Raw genomic sequence first — 12,557 nt, 5'->3', positions numbered from 1 at the left:
TGTAAACCTCTGTATCGAAGTGAAATCTGTGGCACTGCGTTTTGGATACTAGCTATTTAAAAGGGACGACAGAGCTAAATCGATGCTGTGCACAGTTTTTATGCCATCGGGTAGGGCGTACTGAATTCTCCAAAGTACTAGGGTATTGTTAAAAATAAAATAAATCCATTGCTTGTTATACAGTAAAATTAGATGTGATCATTTTAAGTGAGCAGCCTATCAAAAGTAAAAAAAAAGGGACACCTAAAAGCCATGGCTAAATCAGGTTCCATGATGATGGCCACGCTGTGTGACCAAAGGCAGGAGTCTGGGGGAGGGGAAGTTAAAAGTAGAAAGTCTTGTAATGACAGCTGCAGGAATATAACCAGCCAGAGTGGCAACTGTATTCCGTGGATACGTAAAGGGCATCATCAGTAATTGAATTATTAGAGTCAAAGAGGTAGTTAAAAACTCCACGGAAGATGTCACGGGGCTGGTGCCAGGAGGGATACAGGTCCATTACATGTAATGTGCTGTGGTGACTGTTCAACAGATGGAGGATGAAATTTCACACAGCATTTCCTGCTACATGTTCATTTTAATCATTTTTAGTCAACCGATTCGGTCAGTCATTGGCACACCTCTGGCCCAAGTGTGACTTGAAATCGCACTTTCTGGCTCAGATGCAGGCACACTAACATTGCACTGCAAAAGGCCTTGAACTCCATCATGTGTACTGATGGCACAAGTTCTGCATCTTTACTGCACCTCTATAACAAAAGACCCATCTACCCAATAGCCCTGTCATTGCTGATCTCTAGGTTTGCATTCTAACACCTCCAAATAAAATTTTTAATAGTGCAAATCTTGTCATGGCCTTATCCCTGGCTCGACAAAACAGGAGACAATTGGATATATATATGCTTCCTACCTCAAACGGACATGAACCACTTCAGTCTTTTTCTTCTTTGGATCTCCAGTCAGAGCCAGGTCTGACTCCCAGCACCATAATTTCATCTGTGAATAGGGCAAAGAAGCAGGACCACACCAGATGGATGAAACCCCCTGCAGTTGACAACAACCTGGTCCACACCAGCTGTCCAGCCAACTGAATCAATTTGTGCTGTTGTGGCAATAAACATTTTTACATCCATGTAGCCTAGAACTCTGAAGAATTATAAAGGCTTTCCATTTCTTTCCATCATATGGCTGACCAGGAATCTCTCCAGTTCTTACCATTTGCCATTTGTGTTTATTGGAAGGAAATACAAGTTGTTACTCAACTTGTTAGGGCACCTTTCTTGGGAATGAAGTCCTAGAGACAGACTTGAAACTGGAGCTTTGGTTTAGAGGGAGGTATGCTACCTGCTGATACACAGGACCTTCCTAAGGCAGACTAGTAGGTGTAAATGTTCTCAGGTCACTTCTCCATGATTGGGGCACATTTCATGTGACAAATGGCATGAAAAATTTCAATTCTTTTCAAGGGCTCTGGATGTGAGTTTGCTCGCTGAGCTGGAAGGTTAGTTTTCAGATGTTTCGTCACCATTCTAGGTAACATCATCAGTGAGCCTCCGACGAAGCGCTGGTGTTATGTCCCGCTTTCTATTTATCTGGTTAGGTTTCCTTGGGTTAGAAAGCGGGACATAACACCAGCGCTTCGTCGGAGGCTCACTGATGATGTTACCTAGAATGGTGACGAAACGTCTGAAAACTAACCTTCCAGCTCAGCGAGCAAACTCACATCCAGAACCTCAACCTGAGCTACAAATCTTCTCAAAACTCGCTCTTTTCATGGGCATTTACAAAAAAATTGTCTATTCACTAAACAGATGCAGACGGAATTTGTGTGTTTCTAGTGCTCCCTTATTTTGTTCAAGGTTTCAGAATTTGCATTCTTTACTCTTTATACTAAAGAGTCTTCCAATGAAATCTGTACTCTGAGTTGTTGAATGACACTAACTTCAGTTTCCTCAATTCTGTTCTTTCTACTAGTCTCTACTCTCTCTTTCCACCCATTTCTCCATTTTTAAGGCATACTCCTTTTTCTTTTCTGTCTCTTACTATTTTTGGCCAGCTCTCCATGAGCACAACACAATTCCCATTCCTGCACACTCAATATTGTGGTCAAGCCCTGCATGTGACGGACAACCCAAGCCATGTTGTGATACGGAAGGCGTGTTGGGCCACTAGAAAACGCAGCACTTTCTCCCCTTGTCGTTTTTAGTGCCAAATAGCAGATCAGCTGCTTTTATCAGTAGATTTTCTTCAAGCAGAGGCATGTGTGGTGGACCACTGAAATCATTAAGTGCAATGGCTTCAACCTGCTGATCAGATATCTTAGCTAACCTCTCATCCTTGATTCCTGAATTTTAAGCACTGTTGGAGCTTCAAGAAGTGCACTGCAGAATTACAGAAAATGGCTGCCTGCAGTGTGTCTCCATCCTCAGCAGTTATTGTGGAGTCACTTATTGCTGGCAGGCGATTTGTCTGACCCCACAACATGGACAAAATCAGCCAGATCAATCTATTGCTATCATTCAGTCAGGGGACAAAAGTTAATCAGCAATCTCCTGCCTACCCAGGCAAGAAATAATGGCTCCAAAATTTCTTCATCTCTAACCCACCCAATTCAGTTTTGATAACTGTATATACCGACATACAAAATGAATCATGTTGTCCTGACCTTACTAGGTCTTATTCTGCATTGCACTAGGGGCTATACTTCATAAGTACTTTATAGGTAGAACAAATTGGGATTTCCTGATGTATTGAAAGATGACTGCAAGTCTTTCTTGTTCCTTCCTTTTCCTCAGAAATCTATATCCTGGGGCCTGCCTAATGTTTCTATGGGCTTCTGGATGTTTTCAAAAAGATCAAACCAGAACAACTCTAGATCCCCTGGAGAGGTGGGAGAAAAAGGCAACACTTAAATTCTTAGGATCCTCTGATTCAAAGAACATGGGGGCAAGACATAAGATGCAATCAGGCAATTCTGATGACAGCTTGAGGAATGTGATGTTGGGCGTGGAATGCTTCCCCTCACCTTACTGTCACGCACTTTTTGATACAGGCTTCCCCTCCATTAGTAAAGTCTTGAAAAGATTAGGGTGACAAGAGGAGGTCACAGACCTGGTAACATCGGTCCCTGCCTGCATTTCCCATGATGTGCTACTTCCTAGACAAACATCACAGGAAATTTAGCCCCAAAATGTTGCAACTGCAAAATGAGTCAGGGTGAGAGTGAAAAGAATAAGAGTTAAATGAATGAATTTGTAACCTAAAACTGGATTTTGCTTCAAATAATCATTGACACTATACAATATATGACACACAAGACAATAACACAGCAAAAAAAAGTGAAGTAAAGTTATAGTTCAACTATTGTTATTTTCTGATAGATTAGTCAAGTAGCTAGATATCCATCCCAGGCAGCAGTGCACAATGGGAAAAATTGGTTTATGTGATAAGCAGAGCCTGAATTTCAGTTCCAGGGCAGTCAATGGGATTAAAATCCCAGGTACTCCAAATAACAGGCAACTGGTCTGATGTCACAACTTTTTTCCCACTGCCTGAGTTGACTTTCCAAAGCAATATTTTTGAAATGTAGTGACACCTCAAAGCATCTGATGATTTTTGGTGGAGCTGTAGATGACTAGTTTTCTTGGGCTTGTCATATTACATTTATAGATTAGATGACCTGTACATGCTGTGTATCAATTAGAATACCTTAAAAGACTGACCAAAAAATGACATAGAAAAACTAGGCAAGCAACTCCTTAAAAAAAATCCTCATTTTACTCAGACAATCTTCTCCAAATTCAGACATTATATGAATTGTATAGCTCTCCCAGTCAGTAGAATATAAATGAATGAACACATCAGAATAGCATTGAAATAAAATGTCTAAAATAAAGGCATGATTGTAGAAATGTGCTCATTCCAACAACAAAGCAAAAGTAACCCAATAACCCTGCACATTTGATACATGATCATTCTCATACAAGACATACATAAATTACTGACTACAGTACTATGTGTAATACAAGGTATTCTTGGTATAAATTTTATTTTTTTTTAGGTTTGCTTTGTTACTGATCCCATTGTCTGCAATACCAAAGCTTCAGTTTTAACTGCTGCACTGCATTCTCCAAAACTGTACATTGATTAAGTCTCTCTCACCATTAGTAATTCATATAAAAGCATCTTGATCGTTACTTCCTTTTGATACAGCTTAATAATCTTTAACAGTTCCCTGCCACAAAGGAAACAGCATAATTATACCATTGTTACAATTTCCTTTTCTGTACACTTTCAAAAAACCCTGATTTCAAGGGTCTACAAACTACAGCAAAGCACTTTCACCAGTATAGGCGGTCCTAGACTAAAACAATGACATGTACTAAGCAATCTTCACGTTTCTCAAAAAGTCCAAGACACCTTCTTGCGTGAGGAATACTGTTTTCCCATTATTTTGGCAGTTGACTTCAAAAACAGGTGGATTTTCCAAAACCCTCTTCCCTGCAACGACAACATACGGGTAACCCAGACGACTGGCATCTTTCAATCTCTTGCCTATAGTCAGGTGGCTTCGGTCATCCAAGAGTACCTCTCCACGAAGCTGGGGGACAGCATCTATTAGAGTATCATACAGGGTTTCAGATAGACCTAGGCTCAGTTCTTCCTTGCTGCCTTTCTTAGGTGGAACAATGCAAACTTGGTAAGGGGCAAGGAGGCTCGGCCAGCGAATGTCATCTTCCGTTGACAAAACCTCTATGGCAGCGGCTAGTATTCGCGTGACTCCAAGACCAAAACAACCCATTTCGGCTATGACAGGCTTATTCTCGGTGTTGGAATACGAGGCACCTAAAATATTTGAATACTTTGTCCCAAGGTAAAAAGTGTGTCCCACCTCAATGCCTTTGCTTTCTTTCAGCTTTCCATGACACTGCGGGCAGTTTGTTTCAATGTCTGTCATTGCTTCGACGTTGGCTGCAAAATGGCAGTCAGAACATATTAAAAGGCGATCCTCCCCAATGTCAGCTGGCAGCTGGAACTCGTGAGACACCTTACCACCAATGCTGCCAGTGTCTGCCTGCACCTTTACAAACTGCAATCCCAACTGGTCAAAGATGCGACAATAAGCTTGGGAAATAAGGTCATAGGTCTCCATGGCAGCTTCTTCCGAGACATCAAACGTGTACATATCCTTCATGTAGAACTCTCGTCCACGGAGCAAACCGAAACGTGGCTTTGGCTCATCTCGGAACTTTCTTGTCACTTGGTAAAGCATCAAAGGTAGCTGTCTGTATGAGAGATTACCCTGCATGGCAATGAGCTCCGTCACTGCTTCCTCATGGGTTGGACTTAAACAGTATTCCATGTTATGCCTATCCTTCAATCTGAATAGTTCCTTCCCCAGAAGGTCCCAACGTTCACTGATCTTCCACAGACTTGCTGAGGTAAGGCTGGGCATATTCACCTTTTGACCCCCAATGGACTGCATTTCCTTATCAATCACACGAACAAGTTTCTCCATGGCTCGAACTGTATATGGCAGATAGTGAAAACAGCCTGTATTGGCTGGCTGAATAAGACCCGCCTGAAGCATCAGTCTTTGGCTCTTGCAGGTAATCTCGCTGGACCGGCCAGCCCCAATAGTTCTGTCCTCACGGAGATTCATTGGCTGAAAGAGACGAGACAGTAATATATGCTTGGACCTACTGTGGTGATAATGGGACTTGTGTAAATGTAAGTTGTCAAAGAACAGTCTGTTGAACAATTGTCTTGAATATGAATAGACTGCCATCTCCATTGGTGCATCCGAGAAATAATCAGTTCTAGAAAGGAAAGCAAGGTGTGTAAGTTCACATCCTCCTCAAGAAAGTACATTTTTAAATTCCATACAACAATTAAGAAAGGAAAGCACTGTGGACTGAATGCATTATAGCAAGTAAACTAGATGCGTCCTAGTCATGTATTTTCATTTTCAATGTTTATTAAGATGGGAGATGCAAAGCATATTCATCTATCTAAGGTCACAATTAAGCATCTAATAACAATTAAGCATTCCTCATGGTGTCACCAAAAGCAGGAAAAGATCACACAACTGGATTACTTTCCTGGAGGTCCAGCATATTTTGGTTACTATAACTCAGAGTATGGCTTCACACACAGTTAACTAAGTCTAGCTACATCCACCAGGATTGATCGCCACATTCTAAGCTGGACTGAGTGTTGGGGTCGCCATTTTATCACCTCCGACCTGGATTCTTAGAAATTCCTGCAGAGCTAACAGTAAAATGTAATTATCTCCCAAACTTCTTAGGTTCTAGCAAAATACCAGTAAACTGGAAAACAGCAAATGCAACAATAAGGAGGAAAGAAACAAAATACAGGAATATATAGGACAATAACCCAATGATGCAACTACTTCACTTGCTGGAATCCAGTGCTATGATTATAGAAGGATATTTGAAAATCATAACAGAATTTGGCAGAATCAACATGGTTCTGTGAAAAATAAATCATGTTCAACTATTGTGCTAGAGTAAATTGAAGAAGTAACAAGCACAGCAGATAAAAGGGAACTTGTAAACATGGCATGCTGAGATTTCTAAGAGTCTTTTGTGAAAGGTCACATCACAAGCTGTGATACAAAGTAAGTGGTTGTGATGCATGCACAGCATTGTAATGTGAAAAAGGAATGGTTGTTAGACAGGAAACAAAGTAGGATAAATTAGTTTTTTTCAGACTGGCAGACTGTGGTTAGTGGAGTACCACAGGAATAATTGCTTGGCCCTCAACTGTTTACAATCTACATCAATGACTTTGATGATGGGATGACACAAGTTAATTTTGCTTAGAATATAGCTAGGAAAGCTAGTTGTTAAAGGAGCTATAGGCTGCAAAGCATTAAGAGACTGGGCAAAAATTCAAAGCATAACACAGAGAAATGCAAACTTCCACACTGGCAGGCAGAATAGAAAAGTGGTGTTTTAGTTAAATGGAGATAGATTGCAGAACTCAATGGTACCGAAGGAGTCACAGAAAGCCAGTATACAGTTTCAGAAAGTAATTCAGAAAACAAATAAAGCATTGGTGCTTATTGTAATAAGAATAATATATAAAAGTAGGGGGTTTTCTTTACAGCTGTATAGAGTGTTGATGAGATTACATCTGGAGTACTGTGTCTAGTTTTGGTCTCCTAATTTGAAAGGGGATGCAAGAGCTTTCTTTATAAGTTTATACAGTAGTCGCTCAACTCATTCACTCCCCCATCCATCACTCACACACCTCTCTCTCTCTCTCATCACTACTCATCAATTCAATCACGCCTTCTCATTCATCCATTCACTCCCCTCCCAATCCCTCTCTCATCCCGTCTCGCAGTGTTCTCCTCTCACTGTCAGTCACTCACTCCCACAACCCCATCCGTCCTTCACTCCCTCCCCTTCTCACTCACTCACTAGTCTGTCTCGCTCACTCTCCTTCCCTCTCCCACATTCACCCATTTCCCCCCTTCCCCGCTCTTCCTTTCCTTCTCACTCACTTCGTCACTCCGTGCACCACACAACCAGCCCAGCTCTTCCCCCCCACCCACTGCATCCCAAAACCAGTCCAACCTGTCTCTGCCTCCCTAACCGGTTCTTCCTCTCACCCATCCCTTCCTCCCACCCCAAGCCGCACCCCCAGCTACCTACTAACCTCATCCCACCTCCTTGACCTGTCCGTCTTCCCTGGACTGACCTATCCCCTCCCTACCTCCCCACCTATACTCTCTCCACCTATCTTCTTTACTCTCCATCTTCGGTCCGTCTCTCCCTATTTATTCCAGTTCCCTCTCCCCATCCCCCTCTCTGATGAAGGGTCTAGGCCCGAAACATCAGCTTTTGTGCTCCTGAGATGCTGCTTGGCCTGCTGTGTTCATCCAGCCTCACATTTTATTATCTTGGAATCTCCAGCATCTGCAGTTCCCATTATCTCTCGTCACTCCGTTCACCTGACACGCATTCTCCCTAATGCGCATGTGTCGGTTACTGTTACGGATCGGGACTCAGTCCAGAACGGCCCAAATCGCGAATCTCGGCACCAGCTCCAAGGCTTCGCCGTGCTTCCAAAGTTTGTCAACTTTTACCATTTACCGCGCTTTGCTTCTAAAGGGAAGTTCCGACGATTTTACTGGAATTGCATTACCTTCCATCCCAAAAGAGGTCCTGGGATGAATCATTCATATCAAAACAGCTATTTTGCTTTTCCCCAAGTATCTTTCTCTCTCTCTGCAGTGAGAGCTTCAGTTGGTAATTTGCTGAATGATGCACAGCGATGATCTTTGTTGTCTTGGAAGCCAATTTGTCTGAGGAGGGAGTATATTGCTAAACATATACCTTTTCTTCTGTTTAACCGACGTCACGGTCTTAAGAACGACAGTATGTTGGCCAAAAGTAGTCCAGTTGGCCCAGCAGATAATACCCTTTCAGATAGTCAGCTTAAGGAAGGGGAATTTGGTGAAACGTAAGCGCAAGAGGACCAAATAGAAAAATCCACCAGGAAATTCAACTCATTTCAGGTCAATGACTTGACACTGGAAAATGTTCTTGGCAAAGCTGACCAAACAGATTATTTTTCCTTGCATCTGCACTTACTGAAAAAGTTTCTAACTGATTTTAGGTCTGATGAAAATAATCAAGCTGAAACATTAAAATCTGCCTGCTTCAACCCTGTCTTAACAACAAGACCATGTTCAGATCTAAAGCCCATTTATCTGAATGGTGCCACGTAACTCTTTATCATTCTGTATCCAACTTCCTGACCAGTTAGGGAGCGTGTGCAGAATGACACGCCCATTCTGTCAAAGGAAGGATTATTAATTAATAGGGTCATGGCATGGGCAAGAAAGATTCACCAGAATCTGACTCTTTCAGGTTGGAGCAGTTCTTGCACATAAGAAGGTGAGCTTTAGAGAAGGAAGAACAGGTCGAAGTTATCATTACCAAAATTGAGGTAGGGTTCCAGAATTAGCAGAAGACAGATCTTACTTTATAAACATGTCATTGGCAAATGACAATGTAAGATTTGGGATAGGAGTCACTCATGGACAATTGTAAAGCAATTTATTGAGAAGGAACTCTTTAGAAATGATAAACTAAATAGGCAGTATTGGTGTACCATCCATAACAGGTTTACTTAGCACAATAATTAACATGCTAACATACTAACAACATGACAGGTTTACTAACTCCAGATCAAGTAAACTGACGACAAAAGTAACAGTATGTTGATTTCAATGAGCGATGGGGATAATCATTCCCAGAACAGTCTACCAAGCCCACAGAAATGGACAGTTAGGCCAATTTCCCTAGTTGGATACAGCAGTCCCTTCTGTTTCCTTCAGAGTTTTTGAGCTACCCCATATGCTAGACCAAAGTCAGCATGGATGACTTTGAAAAGTTCTCCTCAGGAGTTCACCAAGGTGTTTGACATGAGCTAGCATTGAGCCACCTGAAGAAACCCTTTACTATCTGAAGTCATTTTTCCCTCTCAAGAATCTATTTATTTACCCTATTTCTAGCATTTTATGCCAATTACTTATTCAATTGTCCATTAACGAGGGACGGATACCCAAGGAACTCCCTCCTATTTTTGCTAGAAGTCACATAACACCACGTTATAGTCCAACAGATTTAATTGAAATCACCTGACAAAGGGGCTACGCTTCAAAAGCTTGTCATTTCAAATAAACCTGTTGGACTATAACGTGGTGTTATGTGACAATCACCTGGTGTCGTGTGACTTCTGACCTTGTCCACCCTAGTCCAACACTGGCACCTCCACATCATGCCTAATTTTGTTGGAAGACCATAAAGTCATCACATGGCTTACTGCTTCTGAGGGCATCCTGGTTAACTTCTACTCAGTCAGTTGGTTTACATACAGATCATAAAACCTAACTGTCCCTTTCCCCTTACTGTGTTTGGGAAAATCTTGTTTCACAGCTTGTGTTAGAGACAGGTTGTTTGCAAAGATAACAGCATACAATATTCTGTGATTGTCAACCCAGGAAGCTTTCGTCACAAGAGCGAAATAGAGCTATTCCTAACAATATTCAATAAGTTTCTTAAGGTTTTGTAAAGGTTATGCACCAATTTCTTGAATGGCTTCCCACCTTAGAAAAAAATCCTTATCGACCTCTCATACATAAATTTTGGCAATCCTAACCATTTCTAAACTATAAGCATGTTTCCCTTTTGCTTGGTTAAACACTGTGGATAGAATACTAAAGCCACTAGAATAATCAGAATTGCCCACACAAACCATCAAGCGATCAGCTTGATAATTAATCATTTAGATTTACCTTCCAAACCTACTGTCCATCTTACAAGTTTCTAAATTATTTGCATATCTTAAATACATACAGTTCAAACAGCGTTCATGCATTTAGTTTAAAGATTCCCTGGCTCTCTGTTCACCTGCATCCACCTTGTTGTTATTTTCTAAATCCAAACTCTAACCCCCTCTGCTCCTTAAGTTTACTCAGAGTGATAAATATCATCTATCCAGATTGTTTTCACGTCAGTTTCTTTATGGATTATGTTAGTGGCTTGGTTATTTAGCATGTCTCATTTTCCTGAACACAAGACAGGAAATAATATTCAAGCTTTCAGTCTCAGAAACCTAAACCTTTCCATTTTAATAGTTATTGTTCGAATGGCTTTTGATGAGCTTTAGGCAGATTCCAAATAGATTTGATGTTTTTCTTAAGCAGTTTGGGTGTATATTTGAACGGATATTAAGAACAACATGTTGGTGAATGTGAAATATTGATTGTGAATAAAATTTAAAAGGAAGGCAGTAAGTATAGTGTTTATTAGAGGAAGATAACATCTTTTGAAACCTTTATCATGCCTCACAAAATTGCCCAATGCTTTGTTAATAGGATACTGGTATCAGTGGGAAGAAGTATGGAATACAAAGCTGAAAACATAATTGTTGTTCTGTTAAAATGCAGTTACATGTGCTGCGTGCATTTTGGCAAGGCTGTTTAGGGCCAGTCTATTAGGAAATAAATTCAAAGGAATCTTGAAAAATTGGGCTCTCCCTATAGGACAGAGGAGATTCTGACTGAAGTTCATTATTCAAAATAAAGGGTTAGATGGCGCTGACAGGAATGAGCAGAATTTTCAGTTAGCGATTTTGTGCTGCTTTCATGTCAACAGAAAAAAACATTTATTTTTTAAGCCCAAAATAGATGCAGTCCTATTCATTTGCTCCAACAGAAGCTGGTCTTTTGCAGAGCTGGCCTTCTACCTGTCAGGTTCGTTTTCGGAGACCCTCATGGACTTGATGCAATAACAAGACACTGACCTGTTTAGAAAAACACAAATGCTTTATTACAGAGCACGTACAAGCTGTGGATAATCACTGTACTCAACCTGGCACGGAGTGCAGAGTCTCGTAAGTAATTCTCCCTGAGCAGCGGACAGTCCGTGCTTTTTATACTTTACTAAGTGCATAATACATAAAACAATTTTACATCTCACAATGACATGATACATGAAACAATTACTACAACAGACAAAGACAGGAGACAAAACAATTATTTCATCAAGAACATAAAAGACCAGGATATAGTATCGATCGTTCGTGAAGCGACTGCTAATGGCAGGAGGCGATTTCAAGTTGTTAACGTGACAGAATGTAATTTCAAGTTGCCGATGTGTCTGGCTTGAACAAAGTCAGTGCCCTGGCCCCTTTGTCAGAGACAGAAGTTACATCCTTCAGAAGTCTCACACCTTTACAAATGTTCCTCACTTAACCTTATTTGAGACAGTATAACTCTAATTCTATTCGGACAGGAAGCATAAGGCAGTGTCTGCATACCGATGTGTAGGAAGGTAATGAGTTACACAGTCTTACACCTAATTTCTAGCTGGGCAGGAAGCTTTAAGGCAGTGCCTGCATACCTATGTGTAGGCAGATAAAGGACATTAATTTATAGAAGTATAGAAATCAGTAGGATGTTATCCCAACAACATCTCATTCCCTCATTTTATCATTTCATGATAACCTATATCGGGCCGAGAAGGGAGCTGCTAGCCTGTCAAACACAAATCTGCAGCAAGGGTTCAGGCATGCCATAAATGTACAGCAGACAGCTATGATAACTACTAGAACAACTAACCCATGAAGCAAGTATGAGCCCCAAGAACCACCCATAAGCCATCCTAACAAGCCCTCCCCAGTTCAGGGTCCCATTCTGTATCGCTCCAACTGTCCCTGTATGGCTTGAATAGCCTGGGTAATGTTATAGGACTCGTTGGTGACTTGGTTGTCCCCTATAATAGTGCATAATCCTCAATGCTGAGCCAGTTGATAGTCTACTGCCTACCGGCTTTGCTGAGCATAGAGCCGAAGTTCAGTTAATTCTTGGTTGACTGCCTCCAATGCCATCATTGTGCTGTTTCCTAGGGTGGTGAGTCCACATATAAGGTAACTTGGATTTTTTTTGCGGCCACCACCCCTGGGGAGCCTCCCAAGCTAACAGTTCCCAGGAAGTCGTATCCCAAGGAAGAGCCCAA

The 12,557-nt window shown here is 41.4% G+C and overlaps 1 protein-coding gene across 3 annotated transcripts; it reads right to left on the bottom strand.

Moving 5' to 3' along the window:
- Window positions 1-3,758: 3,758 nt before the first annotated feature.
- Window positions 3,759-8,463, bottom strand: pars2 (prolyl-tRNA synthetase 2, mitochondrial). Of its 3 annotated transcripts, none has more exons than XM_048539523.2 (2): window positions 8,367-8,463; window positions 3,759-5,819 (listed from the first exon to the last, which is right to left on the bottom strand). In XM_048539523.2, the coding sequence occupies exon 2, from the start codon at window positions 5,792-5,794 to the stop codon at window positions 4,382-4,384; it is 1,413 nt and encodes a 470-aa protein (XP_048395480.1). In that variant the 5' UTR covers window positions 5,795-5,819; window positions 8,367-8,463; the 3' UTR covers window positions 3,759-4,381. The 3 variants fall into 3 exon arrangements, with proteins under 3 accessions (XP_048395480.1, XP_059504242.1, XP_048395479.1); XM_059648259.1 differs by lacking the exon at window positions 8,367-8,463 and adding an exon at window positions 8,176-8,247; XM_048539522.2 differs by lacking the exon at window positions 8,367-8,463 and adding an exon at window positions 7,920-7,996.
- Between the last annotated feature and the right edge of the window lie 4,094 nt (window positions 8,464-12,557).

Source organism: Stegostoma tigrinum, chromosome 8, assembly GCF_030684315.1.
Source record: "Stegostoma tigrinum isolate sSteTig4 chromosome 8, sSteTig4.hap1, whole genome shotgun sequence".
NCBI classification, from domain to species: Eukaryota; Metazoa; Chordata; class Chondrichthyes; order Orectolobiformes; family Stegostomatidae; genus Stegostoma; species Stegostoma tigrinum.
This window is presented reverse-complemented; position numbering and strand designations above follow the sequence as displayed.

What these genes read in the sequence shown, in the direction of transcription:
- pars2 (XM_059648259.1), bottom strand. Translation starts at nt 8,213, where the DNA reads ATGAATGATTCATCCCAGGACCTCTTTTGGGATGGAAG. An exon ending in GACCTCTTTTGGGATGGAAG is followed by an intron (nt 5,820 to 8,175) that starts GTAATGCAATTC and finishes TTTCCTTTCTAG; the next exon opens with AACTGATTATTTCTCGGATG.